General features: G+C 40.6%; 1 protein-coding gene across 4 annotated transcripts in view; it reads right to left on the bottom strand.

The window, feature by feature from the left end:
* SH3YL1 (SH3 and SYLF domain containing 1) overlaps window positions 1–21,022 on the bottom strand; it is a 113,351-nt gene that overhangs the window by 36,850 nt on the left and 55,479 nt on the right. For 3 of the 4 annotated variants that reach the window (XM_073336165.1, XM_073336162.1, XM_073336161.2), the window contains 4 exons: window positions 17,075–17,203; window positions 14,155–14,317; window positions 13,231–13,303; window positions 11,372–11,428 (listed from right to left, as the gene is read on the bottom strand). In XM_073336165.1, coding sequence (XP_073192266.1) covers window positions 11,372–11,428; window positions 13,231–13,303; window positions 14,155–14,317; window positions 17,075–17,203 — 422 coding nt within the window. The remainder of the gene's footprint in view (window positions 1–11,371; window positions 11,429–13,230; window positions 13,304–14,154; window positions 14,318–17,074; window positions 17,204–21,022) is intronic. The other variant, XM_073336163.2, reaches the window with a different exon arrangement.

Below are 21,022 nucleotides of genomic sequence, written 5' to 3'. Positions count from 1 at the left end.
TGCCTTTCATTGACAGACTTAAAGCTCAGTCTGTTTATTTTATCAAAAAGAAGACTGAAGGGTGACTTGATTCCAGCATCCTCAACGGGAGAAAATCCTGGAAACTAAATGGATCTTAATCTAGAGGAGAAAGGCATAAAAAGAACCAATAGCTGGAATCTGAAACCAGATAAATTCATTAAAAATGTGTGCTTTATTTTGAATAGTTAGGGTGATTAATTAACCATTGGAACACACTGTCATGAAAACCTGGATTCTCCCTTATTGAACACTTACAAATGCACAGCTGGAAACCAGTCCCATTTACCTGTTTGTTAGCACTATCAAAATAAATATTAGAGTTATAACAAATGTGTTTATTGTTTAGACTTTATGGAATGCTTGTAGGATGCTACATGTATTATTCCTTACAATATCTGTATCCCATATTATAAAGTAATGTTTAAGCATTTGCTCTGTATGTAAGAGAGCAGTATAATTGCTCAGAGCTCCAGTATGAAACTGGAGAAAAGCGTGTTGAGTGTCTTTGGGTTAAGTTTAGAGGTGAGAGCAACAAGGGTGATGTCGTGGCGGGCATCTGCTATAGACCACCAGACCAGGAGGATGAGGTAGACGAGGCTTTCTTCAGACAACTAACAGAAGTTTCCAGATCACAGGCCCTGGTTTTCATGGGGGACTTCAATCACCCTGACATCTACTGGGAGAACAATACAGCAGTGCACAGACAATCCAAGAAGTTATTGGAGAGTGTTGGGGACAACTTCCTGGTGCAAGTGTTGGAGGAACCAACCAGGGCCAATGCTCCTCTTGACCTGCTGCTCACAAACAGGAAGAATCGGTAGAGAAAGTAGAAGTGGGTGGCAACCTGGGCAGCAGTGACCATGAGATGGTCGAGTTCAGGATTCTGACAAAAGGAAGAAAGGAGAGCAGCAGAATACGGACCCTGGACTTCAGAAAAGCAGACTTTGACTCCCTCAGGGAACTGATGGGCAGGATTGCCTGGGAGGCTAATATGAGGGGAACTAAACAGCAGTTCTGCAGAAACGGACCTGGGGATAACAGTGGATGAGAAGCTGGATATGAGTCAGTAGTGTGCCCTTGTTACCAAGAAGGCTAATGGCATATTGAGCTGCATTCGTAAGAGCATTGCCAGCAGACTGAGGGAAGTGATTATTCCCCTCTATTTGGCACTGGTGAGGCCACATCTGGAGTATTGCGTCCAGTTTTGGGGCCCCCACTACAGAAAGAATGTGGACAATTTGGAGAGAGTCCAGCAGAGGGCAACAAAAATGATCAGGGGGCTGGGGCACATGACTTATGAGGAGAGGCTGAGGGAACTGGGTTTATTTAGTCTGCAGAAGAGAAGAGTGAGGGGGGATTTGATAGCAGCCTTCAACTACCTGAAGAGGGGTTCCAAAGAGGATGGAGCTCAACTGTTCTCAGTGATGGCAGATGACAGAACAAGAAGCAGTGGTCTCAAGCTGCAGTGGGGGAGGTGTAGGTTGGATATTAGGAAACACTATTTCACTAGGAGGGTGGTGAAGCCATGGAATGGGTTACCGAGGGTGGTGGTGGAACCTCCATCCTTAGAGTTTGTATGGGCCCAGCTAGACAAAGCCCTGGCTGGGATGATTTAGTTGGTGTGGGTCTTGCTTTGAGCAGGGGGTTGGACTAGATGACCTCCTGAGGTCTCCCCCAACCCTAATCTTCTATGATTCTATGAAAAGGAGTCCAGGAGAGCTGGTTGTATTTTAAAGAAGCCTTATTGAAGGCGCAGGAACAAACCATCCCGATGTGCAGAAAGAACAGCAAACATGGCAGGCGACCAGCTTGGTTTAACAGAGAAATCGTCGGGTGAGCTTAAACACAAAAAGGAAGCTTATAAGAAGTGGAAACTCAGATATATGACTGGGGAGGAGTATAAAAATATTGCTCGAGCATGCAGGGGTGCAATCAGGAAGGCCAAAGCACAACTGGAGTTGCAGCTAGGAAGGGATGTGAAGGGTAACAAGAAGGGTTTCTACAGGTATGTTTAGCAACAAGAAGGTGGTCAGGGAAAGTGTGGGACCCTTACTGAATGGGGGAGGCAAGCTAGTGACAGATCTGGAAAAAGCTGAAGCACTCAATCCTTTTTTTGCCTTGGTCTTCACAGACAAGGTCAGCTCCCACACTGCTGCACTGGGCAGCACAGTATGAGGAGAAGGTGAGCAGCCCTCAGTGGTAAAAGAACAGGTTAAGGACTATTTAGAAAAGCACAAATCCATGGGGCCGGATGTCATGCATCCAAGGGTTCTGAGAGAGTTGGCTGATGTGATTGCAGAAACATTGGCCATTATCTTTGAAAACTCGTGGCAATCATGGGAGGTCCCGGATGATTGGAAAAAGACAAATATAGTGCCCGTCTTTAAAAAAGGGAAGAAGGAGAATCTGGGGAACTACAGACAAGTCAGACTCACCTCAGTCCCTGGAAAAATCATAGAGCAGGTCCTCAAGGAATCAATTTTGAAGCACTTGGAGAAGACGGTGATCAGGAACAGTAAACATGGATTTACCAAGGGCAAGTCAAGCCTGACCAACCTGATTGCCTTCTATAATGAGATAACTGGCTCTGTGGATATGGGGAAAGTAGTGTACATGATATACCTTGACTTTAGCAAAGCTTTTGATACCGTCTCCCACAGTATGCTTGCCAGCAAGTTAAAGAAGTATGGGCTGGATGAATGGACTATAAGATGGATAGAAAGCTGGCTAGATCATTAGACTCAACGGGTAGTGATCAAAGGCTCAATGTCTAGTTGGCAGTCGGTATCAAGTGGAGTGCCTCAGGGGTCTGTCCTGGGGCCGTTTTTGTTCAAAATCTTCATTAATGATCTGTTTGATGGGATGGATTGCACCCTCAGCAAGTTTGCGGATGACACAAAGTGGGTGGGAGAGGTAGATATGCTGGAGAGTAGGGATAGAATCCAGAGTGACCTAGACAAATTTTGGAGGATTGGGCCAAAAGAAATCTAATGAGGTTCAACAAGGACAAGTGCAGAGTCCTGGACTTAGGACAGAAGAATCCCATGCACTGCTACAGGCTGGGGACTGTTCTGCAGAAAAGGACCTGGGGATTACAGTGGATGAGAAGCTGGATATTAGTCAACAGTGTGCCCTTGTTACCAACAAGGCTAATGGCATATTGGGCTGCATTAGTAGGAGCGTTGCCAGAAGATCGAGGGAAGTGATTATTCCCCTCTGTTCTGCACTGGTGAGGCCATATCTGGAGTATTGCATCCAGTTTTGGGGCCCCCACTACAGAAAGGATATGGACAAATTGGAGAGAGTCTAGCGGAGGGCAGTGAAAATGATCAGTGGGATGGGGCACACAACTTATGAGGAGAAGTGAGGGAACTGGGTTTATTTAGTCTGCAGAAGAGAAGAGTGAGGGGGGATTTGATAGCTGCCTTCAACTACCTGAAGGGGGGTTCCAAAGAGGATGGAGCTAGGCTGTTCTCAGTGGTGGCAGATGACAGAACAAGGAACAATGGTCTCAAGTTGCAGTAGGGGAGGTCTAGCTTGGATATTAAGAAAACTATTTCACTAGGTGAAGCACTGGAATGGGTTACCTAAGGAGGTGGTGGAATCTCCATCCTTAGAGGTTTTAAGGCCCAGCTTGACAAAGCCCTGGCTAGGATGATTTAGTTGGTATTGGTCCTGCTTTGAGCAGGGGGTTGGACTAGATGACCTCCTGAGGTCTCTTCCAACCCTAATCTTCTATGATTCTATGTAACTATAAAAATATTTGTTAAGATTGCAAATTCCCTACAGTCCAGGGAAAAGCATTACTAAGTGTGAAATGTAAGTTTACCCCAGGTGGTGTTATTTCCTGCCCACCAGGAAAGGCTACTAAATCGAAATTGGCCATTGTGAAACAAAGACTTTGTCAATTGCTCCCCACATCCCTCATGAAGAGGTTATGTGCGGACAGCTCACCCCATGACCTTGGATTCTGGGGTAATGACAGACAAAGACAAGACAAGAAGAAATTGGATCTTTTATGCTGTCTGGACTCTGAGGGGCAAAGGTTCCTAAATATAAAGCAAGAGATCCCCATGCTGCATGGCATGGGTCAGCCCTAAAGGACACATAGAGCTGCTTATTATAGAAGCCGATAATACCCTTCTAAACCTATGACTGTAATTCATTTGTGTATGTATGTTTCCTGTTTTAACTTTGTAAATAACTCTATTTCTTTTCTTAGTTAATAAATCCTTACTAAGTTTATTACAGGACTGGCTACAGGCATTGAGATCTAAGTACAAATGACCTGGGGTAAATGACTGGTCCTTTGGGTGTGGAAGTAACCTGAATATTTATGAGATTTTTGTGTAAAGTGACCATCTATTACATAAATTCAGCTTGCCAAGGTGGCAAGATAGATTGGAATGCCCAAGGGGACTGTCAAACTCTGTGGTAAGATTGTTATAGTGCTTTAGGAGTTCACTCTTTTTACTGCATTGATGAAACATAATTATAGAACATACAACCAGTTTGGGGTTTCTGCCCTGCTTTTTGCAGTCTGCCCTGAGGCTGACACTCATTCTCATTAGCCACTCCAGATGATGTGACAGCATCTATAGAAGATATGCTTTAGTTCAACCACCAGTTGAATACATGAATACATGAATAACTGAGTGAAATTCAATGCTCTGTGCTAAACAAGAAGTCAGATTATATGATCTAAACTGGGACTAATCTAATGGTTCCTTCTGGCCTAATATGTGAGAGTCTATGAAGAAACTTTCATAAAATCACACAGCAAATCTGTGGCAGAACTAGGATTACAATTAAAGCCTACCAATTCCCAGTTCCATGACTAAATCAGTAAACTACAGTATCTCTGAGATAGGTCAGTAAAATTTCTGTCTCAGCTTCTTCAAATGTGGAATGGGAAATAAGGATTCTTATCTACCACACAGGATGTCCTTAAGAGCCATTAATATCTTCATAGTGCTGTGAAATTGTAAAGCAATTGGTGAGATGGTATTCAGTGTGTATTTAAAGTTGTAACTAGCTTTCTGTTTCAAGTAAGATCTTGATTTCCCACTTCTATTTTGCACAGACTGTACAAGTCTACCTGAAATATTCTTTGTATGACAGAATAGCTTAAAAATCCAATCCAAAATGAGACCACTATGCCTCGACCTTGTTCCAGTTGATCTTTGAGCTCCCTGGACTAACACAGCTTGGGGGAGGAAGGCTCTGAAATTATTCCCTTTTCTCTGCTATCCCAGCTGTTCCCTGATGGTTTCCTAACTTGGAAAATAATCACTTCAGTCTGCCAAGGCAAGAACCAGTCCTCCCCAAGTAGTCTGAGTTGGAGCACAGAAGTCTGAAAAAACTCCAGCTTCAGACCCCATTCCCTCCCAAATTTCAGACCTCAGTGCACTAGTGGGGACACCTGACCATCACCAGCATGAGAACCCCAGCCTGATACATGTGAGATCCTGCTCTATTATCCTTTCCTTCATGTGTTTCTTTCTATCCCCACTATCTTTCTCCTGTCCTATCTCTCGGCTTTTCGCCAATGTCAGCCCTATACACACCGCCTGAGGTTCAGTGCCGGTGGTAAAATTAAAGTGGCCTTCTCTTCACTGTGTTTTTAGCTCAGGATCGCTCATATGCATTAAAAACATATTTTTTAGCAGTAAAGAGAAGCCCTAAGGTTGCTGAAGAAACCCTTCAGATGTCGTTTGTGCAGTTGCAATAAAAAAGCTAGTGCGTGAAGGATGATTGGAAGCACTGGTAGGTTTCTCATAAGCTCAGGAAGACACCTGGGGTGTCAAGCTGGAACACAAAGAAATTGAAAAATCCCCTCTCTACAAATCTCTGCTTCTAGTAGGGCAAGGAGGCACATCTGGATGTTTGGTCAGTTGGCCTATGTGCAATTACAAGATCTCTTTTCTGGTCTTATCTCAATTATCTCCAAAGTATTCTACCCTCATAGGGTGGAATAGGGTGTTAACATTTGAGGATGTGAATCAGAAACACCTAACTTCCCATACCATGGCGAATGCTTCCAAAATGCAAAAAGACTAAGGAGGAAGTTAATGGTCTCATCATATGAGCTATAATTGACCATCATTTTTGTTTCTTAGCTACCTGATAGAGTAAGACATGCTACTTTGTGACAGAGGGGGTATAGGTTCTTTTGCAAGATGGCAAACAGGAAGCAAGACAAACAAACAAAAAAGGTAATATGTAACATTTTTCAAAAATAACATATTTTTTAAAAACTAAAAGATAGAGACTCAAAGCTTCTTTTTGAAAAGTCAGATTAAAATCAGTGACTTCTTCCAGTAGATGGAGAACTGGTTTCTGCCAACCACAATGGTATTTGCTAGGACAGGGAATTTCAAAAGACCCTAAGGGAGCTGTATGGCCAAATCCATGAGATTTCTTTGATAATCCCAGCCTATTTAGTTAATAATGGTACTACTGTGATGTTTTATGTTCAGAGTTGTAATAATTCCTAGTGATTTACAACACTTTAAAGAAACAGGCACTAAAATATGTAATAATTCCCATTTCTGGTAACGTTTAAAATCTTCCTTTGGAAACACCATTTACATTTTATTGCATTAATCTAAGAATTAGTCTTGACAGAATTGAGCTGTATAAAAACTCAGTCTACTCTGCTTGCATATGAATCAAGTATCACAGTATCAGTTTAGAGACATGTTTTTAATTTAATATTCTGTCTTGGACTTGAAACAGGTTATATAAAACTTTACTCATCAAGATAACTCAGAAGGTCTCCATAGTAGATAATTAAAAATGTCTCAAACACAAATCAAATTCTTCTTTCATGTAACATCATAGAAGTATAAAATGTTTCAACTCTTCTGTTACTGTTTTTTTTTTTTTTTTTTTTTGCAATTAATCCCTTCCTACTGATGACAATGGACATACTGTTGCTATATGCTAAGGTCCAGTATTCCAGCAATAATGTTTATGATATAAAATCTAAAACATGGCTTCTAGAGGATTCATTTTATTTCTACTTCTATGTGTTGTCTACAAATTATTGTAGTTTTCTTCACTGGCAACAGAAGAGATTTATGTTAAATGTTGAAACCATATATTATTACTTAAGGACCTGAATAATATAACAACAGGCCTTAACCCTGCAATGGTAACTTGGTAGCACAGGCCTCTGCTCCTAGGTGGGGTCCTGTTTAAATCAGTCTTGGCACTACACATAAATACAGGGGTCAGTGCTAAAAGACCAGGTTGCAGGATCAGGGCCTTAGTCTTAGCAGCAATTTTCTTATGTGCCACTTATCTCTTTACTACAAGAATAAGATATCAGCATTTTAGAGCTTAATGACAGAAAATATCCATAGTTTTCAGAGCTGCGTAATACCTATAAGGCTGCAGATATCCTGGATGACAGGACTACTATGCAAGGAAAACTGGTCTGCTGAGTAGGGCTTGTCTACGCTGGCAAGTTTCTGTGCAGTAAAGCAGCTTTTTTGCACTCAAACTGCAGACGTGTGCACACTGCCAAGCCTCTTTTGTGCGCAGAAACTCCTCATTTGCAGAGTTGCAAAAAAACCACCTCGACGAGAGTCGTAAGACTATTTGTGCAGAGGCTCTGGCACTCTATTGCCAATGTAAATACTTGATTGCTTTCTGCTCTGTAATTGGCTTCCAGAGCTGTCCCATAATGCCTCAAGTGACCGCTCTGCTCATTGTTTTGAACTCAGCCTGCCCTGGAGACATGCACCCCTCCCCTTTCAAAGCATGCTGTGCTAACCTGTTATGGAACACAAAGCAAACCATTAGTGCAGAATGCTCATGCTGTTGAACACAGAGGCAGAGTGTGTGTGTGTGTGTGTGATAGAGAGAGAGAGAGAGAGATTGCTGTGCAAAGAGCCTAGGGAAGGAGGCAGGGGCTGATGTCAGGTTTTCCCCCTCTCCCTGCCTTAGGAATGGTTGCTTTCTGCTGATGTCTGAACTTACAAGACAGCATGCTGACACACTCTGTCTCCCAAAACACAACTCTCTCTCCCCCATACACACACACACACTCCCCTCCCCACACACTTCAGTTGAAAAGCAGCTGGCAATGTGGTAGGATGCCCATGGAACAATGGGATTGAGAAACCTGCATCATGTGACACTATGCCTTCCCCCAAGAGGCATTGCAAACCCTTTCCAAAGCACCCTGTGGCCAGTTGCACAGTGGGATAGCTACCACAATGCACTGCTCTCTTTGCCATTGCAAGAGCTGCTAATGTGGATGCGCTCCAGTGTCACAAGGAGCGCAGTGTGGACATACAACAGTGGTTTAATTCCAGCGTTTTAATAGAAGTGGTATAACTTGTGGGGCAAAACCTTGCCAGTGTAGACATACCCTAAGACAAAATATCACCTACCCCCAACTCCCTCTCCCCTTCAGAAGAGGCAGAACTGAAAGTTCTATTTTAGCAGCCTGACTGTGACAAATGTTTGTCAGGTTCCAATGTTTCTAAAAAGGTTAGAGAATGTGTGATGTTTCTGTGGGTTTCCAGAAACCAAACATTACAGAAAAAAGTAGAATCTTCCTATCTTTTTTCCACCTCTGTCTTTTCCCCTGTGTGCATTTCTCTCGTTTGGTTTTCAGAAGTAGGACTGGACGTTGCCAATGAAACCTGACACCTATCTCCTAAATTGAACACTTTTCCCCAACAAGTATATGTATTACTATCAGAAATTACAAGAAATAGCTTTTCCTTTTAAGAAAACTACAAACAGAGAGGGCAGAGGTGAAGCAATAAGGAAGGTGGTTAAAATGAAGATTAAATATTTTTAAGTATTATAAGTTTTAACTTTTTTTCTCTTTTTGTGTGTTTAAAAATGCATCGTGTTAATTTATTAATGATTTGTGCACATGAGATAACGTAATTGGGACACTGGTCAAGACCTTGGGGTTAAATTAAATCATACTTCGTGGATGTTTTGAACACCACAACTAATTTGTTTTTGTAATGGTTTTTAATATAACTGGATCATTGTAGTTATTTTTACTTGTAAATTTTTAAATTGAAAACACATTGAAACATTCTGGTGAAATATTTTAATTTTTTTTAAGCATTGTGTGTATGTGAGACAATGTGTATGTTTATGCAGTACCAAAGTTTTGGGTCTGATCTTCGCACTGTCCAAGACTTACTGTCTGTATAAAACTTCATGGTTGACAAGCAGCTAATGTATTTTATAGATCAAAAAGCCTATCCAATTTATTTGGATAATATTATATTTCACTGCCTTGCAAAATAGTTTGTGGACCTTATAAGTGGTTTCAGGAGATCAATTCAAACTTGCTTTTTCCATTGGAAGGGTGAGACATACTTGGGGAAACAAAAGCCACATGGGCTTAAACATTCTCTAAGTGAATTTACCACTTTGTCCATAGGGTTCTGCCAGGTGCAGAAGAAAGGTTAAATTGTTTGGGCTTCAAAATTACTTCTAATGATCTGTGATGGCAAGCTCTCACAGTACAAACTCCATAAACTACACGTGGTGCTGGGTGCCACAGAATCATAAATGAGTTAGGCATGAAAATGAGCCAGGCCCTTGTTATGACCTCAAAAAACTTGACAGTCCAGACCACAGCACAAGTGATCTCTGTGTTACACCAAAAAGCAGATTTATAATCTCAAACCATTGCATAATCCTGTGAAAGGATGTAAATGCAATGGCAAACTAACCTTATGATGCTAATCAGATTTGACCATTGTGGGTATTTGTTTATTTAAAACAGGATTTACACTACTTTGTGCACAGAGACGAGAAGGTAGACTTGGTCAAAGGTTATTATGTCATAGTGATCTCCTTTGCCTCATTAAGGTGGTATCATTAAATATAGTCTATTTATAGGACTGAACATGTATATTGAATGGGGGAAAAGGATTTTTGAAATGTAAGAAGTTAGGCCACAAGGAGACAGAAAGGAAGGTGAGATTCACCTACTGTCTGAGCATAAAGCCAGGGAACAAGATAAAGGTAAAAAGAAAAGGAGTACTGTTAGGATATAGATACTCTAAGAATTTAGGTGTATTCTTATCACTTGGCTAGTTATAGAGGTACAAAAGAAAGAATCAAAATAACTGTCTGCCGGTGTAAGGGCCTTCTCTTACTGTGACAGTCTGAGAACCTGTGCTTAGGCTAAGGCCTTTGGCTAAGCAGCAGAGGCAGCCATAAGCTAGGAAGCGAACAGTTACATCCTCACATTCCAAACTAGTCACATTGAAATCAGGTGCTATTGGGCTGTTAGGAATACAATCCTGTCCCGATAATGCCTATCGCCTCCAGAGAAAGAGAAGTGCCTAGAAAATGTAAAAGGAAACTTAGTTTGATAGCATCTTGTCTGGCAAGAACTCACTTATCAATAGCTGGGATGTGAAATCCTCACTTCTGTATTGACTTGTCATTTTCGTTCCCACTTTGCTATTGTTTGTCTGTATAATCTCTGTCTGGTTCTGTGATTGTTCCTGTCTGCTGTATAATTAATTTTGCTGAGTGTAAACTAATTAAGGTGGTGGGATATAATTGGTTACATAATCATGTTACAATATGTTAGGATTGGTTAGTTAAATTTCAGGAAGATGATTGGTTAAGGTATAGCAAAGCAGAACTCAAGTTTTACTACATAGCCTGCAGTCAATCAGGAAGTGAGTGGGTGGGTGTGTGTGTGTGTGTGGGGGGAAATGGGAACAGGGAATGTGGGTAAGGAAATTGGAATCATGTTTGGCTAAGGGTAGGAATGGGAACAAGGACACAGGCGTAAGGCTCTGTGGTGTCAGAGCTGGGAAGGAGGACACTAAGGAAGGAAACTGTAATCATGCTTGCTGGAAGTTGACCCCAATAAACATTGAATTGTTTGCACCTTTGGACTTCGGGTATTGTTGCTCTCTGTTCATGCGAGAAGGACCAGGGAAGGAAGCGGGTGAAGGAATAAGCCGCCCCCTAACACGTACTAGTGGCACCTTAGAGACTAACCAATTTATTTGAGCATAAGCTTTCATGAGCTACAGCTCACTTTATCGAATGCATCCGATGAAGTGAGCTATAGCTCATGAAAGCTTACGCTCAAATAAATTGGTTAGTCTCTAAGATGCCACTAGTACTCCTTTTCTTTTTGCGAATACAGACTAACACAGCTGCTACTCTGAAACATAAAAAAACCAGAAGGAAATATTGATTTGTCTGGATAATAAATATAACAAAGGGATGCAGCACAGAATTTTTTTTAAAAAGTATAACGTTTTCCAAAATATTCCCATACGGTCTCACACCCATTGTATGTGGCCTTTATAAAATAAATTCAAAGTGTAGTACTTACCCTCCGTGGGATGGTAATTGGGAAGTTCAGGATAAAGTTTGTGTGGATTTTTTACAGCTGCAGAAAAATGTAAATAATTAATTTATATAACATATCAATACAGGTCAATTTACTTTGTTTTCTGCTCTTGTAATATATGTTCAGTATCCACAAAATTATTGTAGTTAGCCAAGAAGTGGTGGTGGAGAGAAGAAATAGCTATTTACTGCACTAGGACTGAGGAATGAAACTCTTGATTAATCTATTTCCCAATAGAATAGGAAAGGCGCTTCAGGGGAAAAAAATATCAGCAGGAGCATCACATACCCTACTTGCTGTGTGGCAGAAGGAAGACTAAAATAGAGTAAGGAATTAAGATAGTATCCTAGTGAAAGATTCATCTATCTATTTGAGGAGGATGATGAAAAGAGGCAGCCCATTGGGCCTAGACCAGAAGAGATTAACTTCCTCCTAAAAGTCAGTAGTTTTTACAAGAAAACATTCCCCTTAAATAGGAAAAAAAATCCATCATACTGTTGGATCATATTAAAGAAGTTCTGTATTAAAATCACAAATGAGTTTGATTCCCCACAGTTTAAATTCCAGGGTATTACTAATTAAGAGGTCTCTTGGTTTTTGGTACTGTTTCTCTCCCTCTATGTGTGAAACTTGCAAGCTGCTAATTGCGTTAGTACATTTTAAGACAGAGTCTGTTCTCAAAGCAATTCACAGAGAGAGAGAAACTCAAAGCAATACTCTGTAACAACAGAAACAGCACCCAGAGACTCCCCGCCCTTTTGTTGTATTAACAATTGTGATTAAAATAGAGATAGAGGATGTATGTGGATGGATGCTTGGTGTGGATAATAACTGAATGATCAGGGAGGTGCCAGCCTAAGAATCCAGTGTCCATCAGCTGAAGAAGGCGTCGAGTGGAAATAACCAGAGGACCCCCCACCCCCCCCAGAGGGCAGACTGGAATCCACCCAACAGCCTCAAGAATGGGAGAACCAAAGAACAAGATAACATCTAGCAGCACGGAGCTGTCAGGAATGTGGTATCTGCTGATTGATTCAGCAACAGCATGATGAAGCAATTCCCATAGACTGGCATAGGAAGAAATTCCTATAAAAATAGACTCTAAAAAGTGAGAACTTTGGGGAACTCTGATTCTGCAAACCAACTTCCAGGGGCATCAGATGAGCATCTGACAAGGCCCTGCTCCCTCCTCATGTCCAGGCCACCTGGCCAGTGGTTTGGCATGAGCAACTCTTAGGCTGGTAACTATGATAACAACCTTGCAGAACCTGTGTGTGTGTGTATGAATGTGTGAATAAATATGAAATTGAATGGAATGTTATAGCTATAACTAACTGCTTACTATGATTCTTTCTGTATTCACAATAAATGTGGTATTTTGCCCTTTTCCCTTTAATAAGATCCTGCTGGTTTTTATTTTATTGGTATAACAATACAAAGTGGACCATTATGTACCCAATTAACTTTAATATCCCTTCTGAGCTATTACATACATGACTGTAAAACTGGCACTAATTTCTATATTCAGCTGTCATCTACAATATGTAGTAATAATACAATCAGCCATTTTGTAGTGTCTGTTTAGTAAACGTTATGTTGCATTTAGAAATTCGATAAAAGTACATTAGAAGTTAAAAACCATAAAAATTTCACCCATTATCTTTCATGAATCTATCCCAAAATACTTCCACTTTTTGACAAATCAAACTGTTATAGAGAAGTTACCATCTCACACAAGAAAAGGGGGTTGAATAGCATAAAAACATCAATACTCAGAGTATTTCTAATACTCTTCTTTCACATATAGCAACAATTTAATGTAATCATCAAAACACTCATACCTGCTGTTGCAGCATACACAGGTGGTTTACGTGATTGTGGCCTCGATGATGGTTTAACAGGTGGATCATTAGCCTAAAATAAATAATTTTTAAAATAGCAAAAATCACTCCTCACTAGCAAGTATAGGTTAATGTAACTGAAGGCCTGGAGATAGTCCAGAAGAAATTAAGAAGCACCCATCACATATTTCCTCTTGATGACATTACATTTCAAACTATAAAACTAAAGACAGATTTTGATATAGCCACACAATAATTCACTACGAAGTTATATGTGTAAATGATAAATGTTACTGCTTGATGTTTTAACAAAAAGGTGGAAAATAAATTATATATATTATAGTCTCTCTCAATAGCATCAGCTGTTACATCTAGAGAGATAATATTGCCTAGACATTGATAATGTCTTTTCCCATAATTCTCAGAGATTAAATATGATGGCCCAATTCAAGAGTTATAATTTTGGATGGAAAACAGAAGGAGCAGAACACTCAACTGAAAAACCCTGGTTTGTTCCATATATTCTTAAGAATTAACATTTTTCTTGAAGATCAAGCTGCAGCTGAAAAGAACATTTTGAATATTTCTGATTGTAGTGCGTCAAATACAGATATGTCTCTTTAAGTTGGTTGTCTTCTCGGAAACAGTGAAATGAAGAATTATTTTGTTAGACTGGAGTATGCAAAACTTAATGTAATAGTAGGGTTCTTCTGTGGAGGAGGTTCCCCTGGCAATACTGAACAGTGCGCTTGAGTGAATACAGTATACTCAAAGAAGACACCCTACCCTTCCATCAGTCAGCACTTAACATATCCAATGACTTCAATGTGAGTGCCATCAACACAGCAATATTAGGATTAGGTCTAATTGTAGATGAAAGGATTTAGCAACAGAGAGCCAATATGGAAAAAGATGTGTGCAAACCTTCCTTTGTTCCCTTCCTGCTTTCCTTTTCCTGTTTTTCTGCTCCTCATTTTCATATTGTTCAGTAAAGGAATCCAGAATTTCATGCAGATCTTCTGATTGAGTAAGACGAGGTACATCACCAAATAAAATGGCACTAGCTCGAATATCTTGACCATAAAATCTAGCACAAAAAATTATATCAGTTGCTTTAATCATCGTCTCATCTATACTTTTAGTTTAGCCTACAGTTTAAAAGACTCCCTATGTACCATGCCATTTCGACATGTTGTATAAATAACACTTACTTGATTTCTTAAACTGATTACCCACGAAGGAATGGCAGAAGCTGTTCAATGCCCAATATAAATTGAGAACAATAAAGTACAGGGAACAGACTTGTTTCCCTTTATTATTACTTCATCTTAATTTTCACCAATATTTTGTTCCAGCTCATTTTCTACAGAAAAGCATGGTGGTGTGCAAAAAATGAAACATCAGGATTTTTTTGTGCGCACGCACTAGCAGATGCCAGCTGCAGGATCATCTGCTTCACTGAAAGTCAGCATTAAACAAGGAAAGAGAACAGTGATTTCACAGAAAACAGTTATAGCTTAAAGGGCTTTTAATGTGGCCTTTTTAATATCGACCACAATAACTCTTGGTAACCATAGAAAACAAGTGGGACAAACTTGCTAAAACTCTTGCTATATTGTGATTACAGATTTTATTTATTTATTTAAAGAGTCCTTTCATATTAGAGCAAGAAGGAAAACTGGACTCTTGGTAATGTTCAACAGTATCTGTTTTCACAAATATGCCATAAACATTTCAGTGGATGTGTTATTTGTTTCTAAGCATGTACAATTAACTACTCACTGAGTGGCCTAATTCACAGACTTAGACTCCTTGAGTGGCCTAGTTCACAGCGTACACAAACCTTTAGGACCCACCCACTAGCATGGTCTGCCTGTTCCAATGGGAGACATATCCCTAACCTGTTCTTCTCCCTGCTGTGTGTGCATCTTGCTTTCTGACCTTGCCTCAGCTGTACAAGGGGAGAACCTGCTCGCATGCGTCCCCGCATATCTTCTACATGTACTCACATAAGGGCCTGTCAAAACTGTGCTTTTAAGAAATATGAATTAATGCCTTTGCTACTGTACAGCTTAAAATTGGTACAGTACATTTCGGATTTTTAAAAACCTTTACTCTTATAAACAGCAATACTAGGATTGGAGATTTTTAGAAAAAGCAGACATTCAATTTAAAATTTTAATTGTCTCCAACTCAGACTGGTTTGATTTTAATGTATTTTTCATCCAAGTGGTTTGACTCAAACAAGATTTCAAACCTGTCAGAAAACAGCATGGAAAACCTCATTTCTTTGCATTTTAGTGCATCTTTGGAGCCATGTGTTAAAGCAAATGTATAATTTTCTTGGGAGGAGGGATAAAAAATAAAGTATTTTGGAAAGATTTTAGTTTTATCATATTATCTATGTATAATTTTGATTTTACAGTATTGCTATCATCTTAGAAAGCAGCTGACAATAAAGTTAAAGAAATCTAGTATGTGTATGTTTACAACAATGGCACCAGAAGGGAAAAGAATTTTAAGATTTAGAAAACTGGACCTAAATCTCCCATCAATTCTGACAGTTTTGATAGCAATGGGTAAAAAACAAAACAAAACAAAACAGAAAGAAGCAGCTCTTGAGCATCTTTAGTGAGGCTCTAAACCACAATCCCCAATTTATTTTTAAAAAGACATTGAACCAGATATCCGCCATTCCCTGCCAAATCTAATACATCAGAAGTTCAAAAACTTCTTGTTTTAATGAAAAAAAGACAGATAACTCACATCAAAAATAAACTCTTGGCATGGTGCAGTGGAATAAATGTTCATATGGAGGCAATATAATTTCAATACTCAAATTCCACCATTAATGCTTCTGGAGATACCATGGGCCCAATTTTGCTTTCGATAATGACCTGCAATTTCTACTGAAATCATTCCAGGGATAGAATTTGTTCCACTGTACCAGTGGTAGGCAACCTGCGGCCCAACAGGGTAAGCTGATTGCAGGCTGCAAGACATTTTGCTGACATTGACCGTTCACAGGCATGGCCCCCCGCCGCTCCCAGTGGCTGCGGTTTGCCATTCCCAGCCAATGGGAGCTGTGGGAAGCAGCGGGCCAGCGCAATCAGATTACCCGATCGGCTGAATGAGGCCCGCGGACACTAAGTTGCACACCACTGCACTATACCAATATGTATCAAATATTCACCTATTAACCCTGAAAGTACAGTAGACATTTAAAGTATCTGAACAATGAATTACCTTACCCTGATTTGTTTATAAATTACGGAACTGGCTGTGAACTCAACACAACCAAAAGTAGTATATCAGAGCATCTCAATTCTACAAAGTTAACTATGGGTTTCAGAGGAACAGCCGTGTTAGTCTGTATTCGCAAAAAGAAAAGGAGTACTTGTGGCACCTTAGAGACTAACCAATTTATTTGAGCATGAGCTTTCGTGAGCTGTAGCTCACGAAAGCTCATGCTCAAATAAATTGGTTAGTCTCGAAAGTTAACTATAAGATTTATTTTGAATATTTTCCTAAAAGTCCATCCCACTAAAATTCCAGTGTAACCCATTTGATGATGCAGTACAAGATATGGAAGAAACACACATGAACAATATAGATTAAATCTCAGGAAAAACTTCCTAACTGTAAGAACAGTAGGACAATGGAACAGATTGTCTCGGGAGGTTGTGGAAGCTTCTTCACTGGAGGTTTTCACAAAGAGGCTGGATAGTCATCTGTCTTGGACAATTTAGACACAACAAATCCCCCATCTTGGCAGGCAGTTAGACTAGATGACCCTTGCGGTCCCTTCTAACTCTATGAGTCTATGATTTTGAATCCGACTTACTTGCGATTAGTTTCTTTCCTTTCAATTAAACATGTTCCTTCTAAAGATACCCCTGCAAACAACCCTCGCGATTTGCAGTATGTATAGACAGCAGCTGAGCTTCGTACGGCAACATCACCTTCTAAATTTCTACAAAAAAGAAAAAAGTTTGCATGGCTCTTATCAACATGCTATTGTAACAAGAATAGCAACTGACAATTGCTCATTCTAAATTTTACAATTCTGGCACAATGATCAAATTATTTCTGACAATCTGCATTTCTGATTGTCCAATTACTTTGCTACAACTGAACAAATGCATTCCTTGCTTATTTTCCACATCTGGATTTTGAGGGGGAGTAAAAAGTAAAAGTGAAAGTGCACTATGGATGAGAAATACCATGCGTAGGGAAATAAAACAGTAATTAAATTATCCAGTCTCTCAGACAATGAAATAAAGAGCCATTCTGGAAACGTGATAAAATTGTACAGAAAGATGGCCATTTTCCTTTTAAAAATATAGATTTTCAGATTTAAGCTGCAGCCACATGTTCACCTGTAATGTAAGTATTTTTTACCTATAGGTTGTAAGTAGCCTTTGATTCATGTCTATCTGTTCCTTTTCCCTCTGATCAATCCTATTATTTCCACTGAAGATTTTAAAAAAATGTAAACCAGTGCAATATAAATTTAAATTGATGTATTTTTAAAATATTGTCAGACAACTCAATGCATTATACTACTTCTATTTTAAAGATAAAATAGCTATTTTCCATATTATACATTGTTTGAACTGCAGTTTTCTAGAACGCTAATCTTTAGACTGTTGGCATACAACATTTTTTGCTATGCTAGGGAGCAGAGCAGTAAGCAGGAATTTTGTTTTGCAAGGGAGTATGTAGAAACATAGGAATTGCCCTATTGTCTCTGGTCCAAGGTCCATCTAATCCAGTATACTGTCTCCAACAGTGGCCAGTACCAGATGCTTCAGCAGAAGGTTTAAGAACCCTACAACAGGAAATTCTGGAATAATCTGCCCCCCACATTAAGTCTCAGCTGAGTCTTTAATATTTAAAAATCAGTTAAGCCCTGAGGCATGAGGTTTAACATCTCTTCCTCAAAATTTGCTATCATTAATAAGGCAACTCTGGATATTCTTGATATCCATTAAAAATATTCAATTCTTCTTGAATTGGATTAAATTCTGACTTGAACAACTTTGTAAAGCCGTGATTTCCAGAGTTTAATTACATGTTAATGTATGAAAAACAACTTACCAGTTTTGAATTTATCTTTTAATTTTATTGAATATCCCTTTGTTTTTGTGTTATCAGACAAGTTAAACAAAAATTCCTGATCTCTTCTCTCTACCATTCATTATTTTATATACTTTTACTATGTTCCCTCTTATTCACCTCCTTTCTAAGGTAAGCAAACCAGCCTTTTAAGTCTCTCTTCCTATGAGAGCTCTTTTTATGCCCTTGATCATTCTTGTTGCTCTTTTCTGAACCCCTCTAGTTCTGTAGTATCCTTTTTGAGATGGGGTGACCAGTAGGGTAAACAGTATTCCAGGTGACTTGGCATTAGAATATTCTCTGTATTATTCATCATCCCATTCCTCATACAACCTAGCATCTTCTTTGCTTTTTAGACCACATTAGCTGCACATTAGGCAAAGGTCCTCACTGAGCTGTCAACAATGATGCCCATGTTCCTTTCCTGGACTAATACAGTTAATTCAGAACTCGGTTAACGTGTATGAGTAGTTTAGATTTTCTCCTTCAATATTTATTACATTTTATTTATCAACATTACATTATTTATTATTTGTATTGTAGCACTTAGCAGCCCCAGTCATGGACCAGGACCCCACTGTACCAGGCTCTGTATAGGCAAAACAAAAAGATCCGTGCCTCCAGAGGTTTACAATCTATGCATAAGACAAGAGACAACAGGTGGATACAGACAGATGGACAGAGACAAAAGAGGAGACATAATAACATTGGTCAGCACGATACAGGGTTGCAGTCTCATTTGTTTGTACAACTTTAGCTATTTGCTCTTTGAAATCCACTTTGGCCCTTTCAATTTCCCCTTGTATTTACTGCCTGCTATAATTTATGCTCCTGTATATTAGCTTTACTAGGGTCAGATTTCCAGATTTTGAAGGATTTCTGTTTGAAGAGACTCTCAAAATTTGCAGTGAAGCCATATTGGTTTACACTCCTTGCTGTACACTGTCTTTTAACAGCATGCATGTCTTCCGAGTGCTTATCTTCATTTTAGATTTCAGAGTGGTAGCTGTGTTAGTCTGTATCAGCAAAAAGAATGAGGAGTACTTGTGGCACCTTAGAGACTAAGGGTATGTCTGCACTACGGAATAAGGTCGAATTTATAGAAGTCGGTTTTTTAGAAATCGGTTTTATATATTCGAGTGTGTGTGTCCCCACAGAAAATGCTCTAAGTGCATTACTCGGCGGAGTGCTTCCACAGTACCGAGGCTAGAGTCGACTTCCGGAGCATTGCACTGTGGATAGCTATCCCACAGTTCCCGCAGTCTCCGCTGCCCATTGGAATTCTCGGTTGAGATCCCAATGCCTGATGGGGCTAAAACATTGTCGCAGGTGGTTCTGGGTACATATCGTCAGGCCCCCCCTCTCCCCTCCGTGAAAGCAAGGGCAGACAATCGTTTCGCGCCTTTTTTCCTGAGTTACCTGTGCAGACGCCATACCACGGCAAGCATGGAGCCCGCTCAGGTAACCGTCACCGTATGTCTCCTGGGTGCTGGCAGACGCGGTACGGCATTGCTACACAGTAGCAGCAATCCATTGCCTTCTGGCAGCAGACGGTGCAGTACGACTGGTAGCCATCCTCGTCGTGTCCGAGGTGCTCCTGGCCACGTCGGCTGGGAGCGCCTGGGCAGACATGGGCGCAGGGACTAAATTTGGAGTGACTTGACCAGGTCATTCTCTTTAGTCCTGCAGTCAGTCCTATTGAACCGTCTTATGGTGAGCAGGCAGGCGATACGGATTGCTAGCAGTCGTACTGTACCATCTTCTGCCGGGCAGGCAAGAGATGAGGATGGCTAGCAGTCGTACTGTACCATCTTCTGCCGAGCAGCCATTAGATGTGGATGGCATGCAGTCCTTCTGCACCATCTGCTGCCAGCCAAAGATGTAAAAGATAGATGGAGTGGATCAAAACAAGAAATAGACCAGATTTGTTTTGTACTCATTTGCCTCCTCCCCCATCTAGAGGGCTCATTCCTCTGGTCACACTGCAGTCACTCACAGAGAAGGTGCAGCGAGGTAAATCTAGCCATGTATCAATCAGAGGCCAGACTAACCTCCTTGTTCCAATAAGAACAATAACTTAGATTCACCATTTCTTATTGGAACCCTCCGTGAAGTCCTGCCTGAAATACTCCTTGATGTAAAGCCACCCCCCTTTGTTGATTTTAGCTCCCTGAAGCCAACCCTGTAAGCCGTGTCGTCAGTCGCCCCTCCCTCCGTCAGAGCAATGGCAGACAATCGTTCCGCGCCTTTTTTCTGTGCGGACGCCATACCAAGGCAAGCATGGAGGCCGCTCAGCTCACTTTGGCAATTAGGAGCACATTAAACACCACACGCATTATCCAGCAGTATATGCAGCACCAGAACCTGGCAAAGCGATACCGGGCGAGGAAGCGACGTCAGCGCGGTCACTTGAGTGATCAGGACATGGACACAGATTTCTCTGAAAGCATGGGCCCTGCCGATGCATGCATCATGGTGCTAATGGGGCAGGTTCATGCTGTGGAACGCTGATTTTGGGCTCGGGAAACAAGCACAGACTGGTGGGACCCCACAGTGTTGCAGGTCTGGGACGATTCACAGTGGCTGCGAAACTTTCGCACGCGTAAGGGCACTTTCATGGAACTTTGGGACTTGCTTGCCCCTGCCCTGAGGCGCATGAATACCAAGATGAGAG

This window comes from Lepidochelys kempii, chromosome 3 (genome assembly GCF_965140285.1).
Source record: "Lepidochelys kempii isolate rLepKem1 chromosome 3, rLepKem1.hap1, whole genome shotgun sequence".
NCBI lineage: Eukaryota > Metazoa > Chordata > Testudines > Cheloniidae > Lepidochelys > Lepidochelys kempii.
This window is presented reverse-complemented; position numbering and strand designations above follow the sequence as displayed.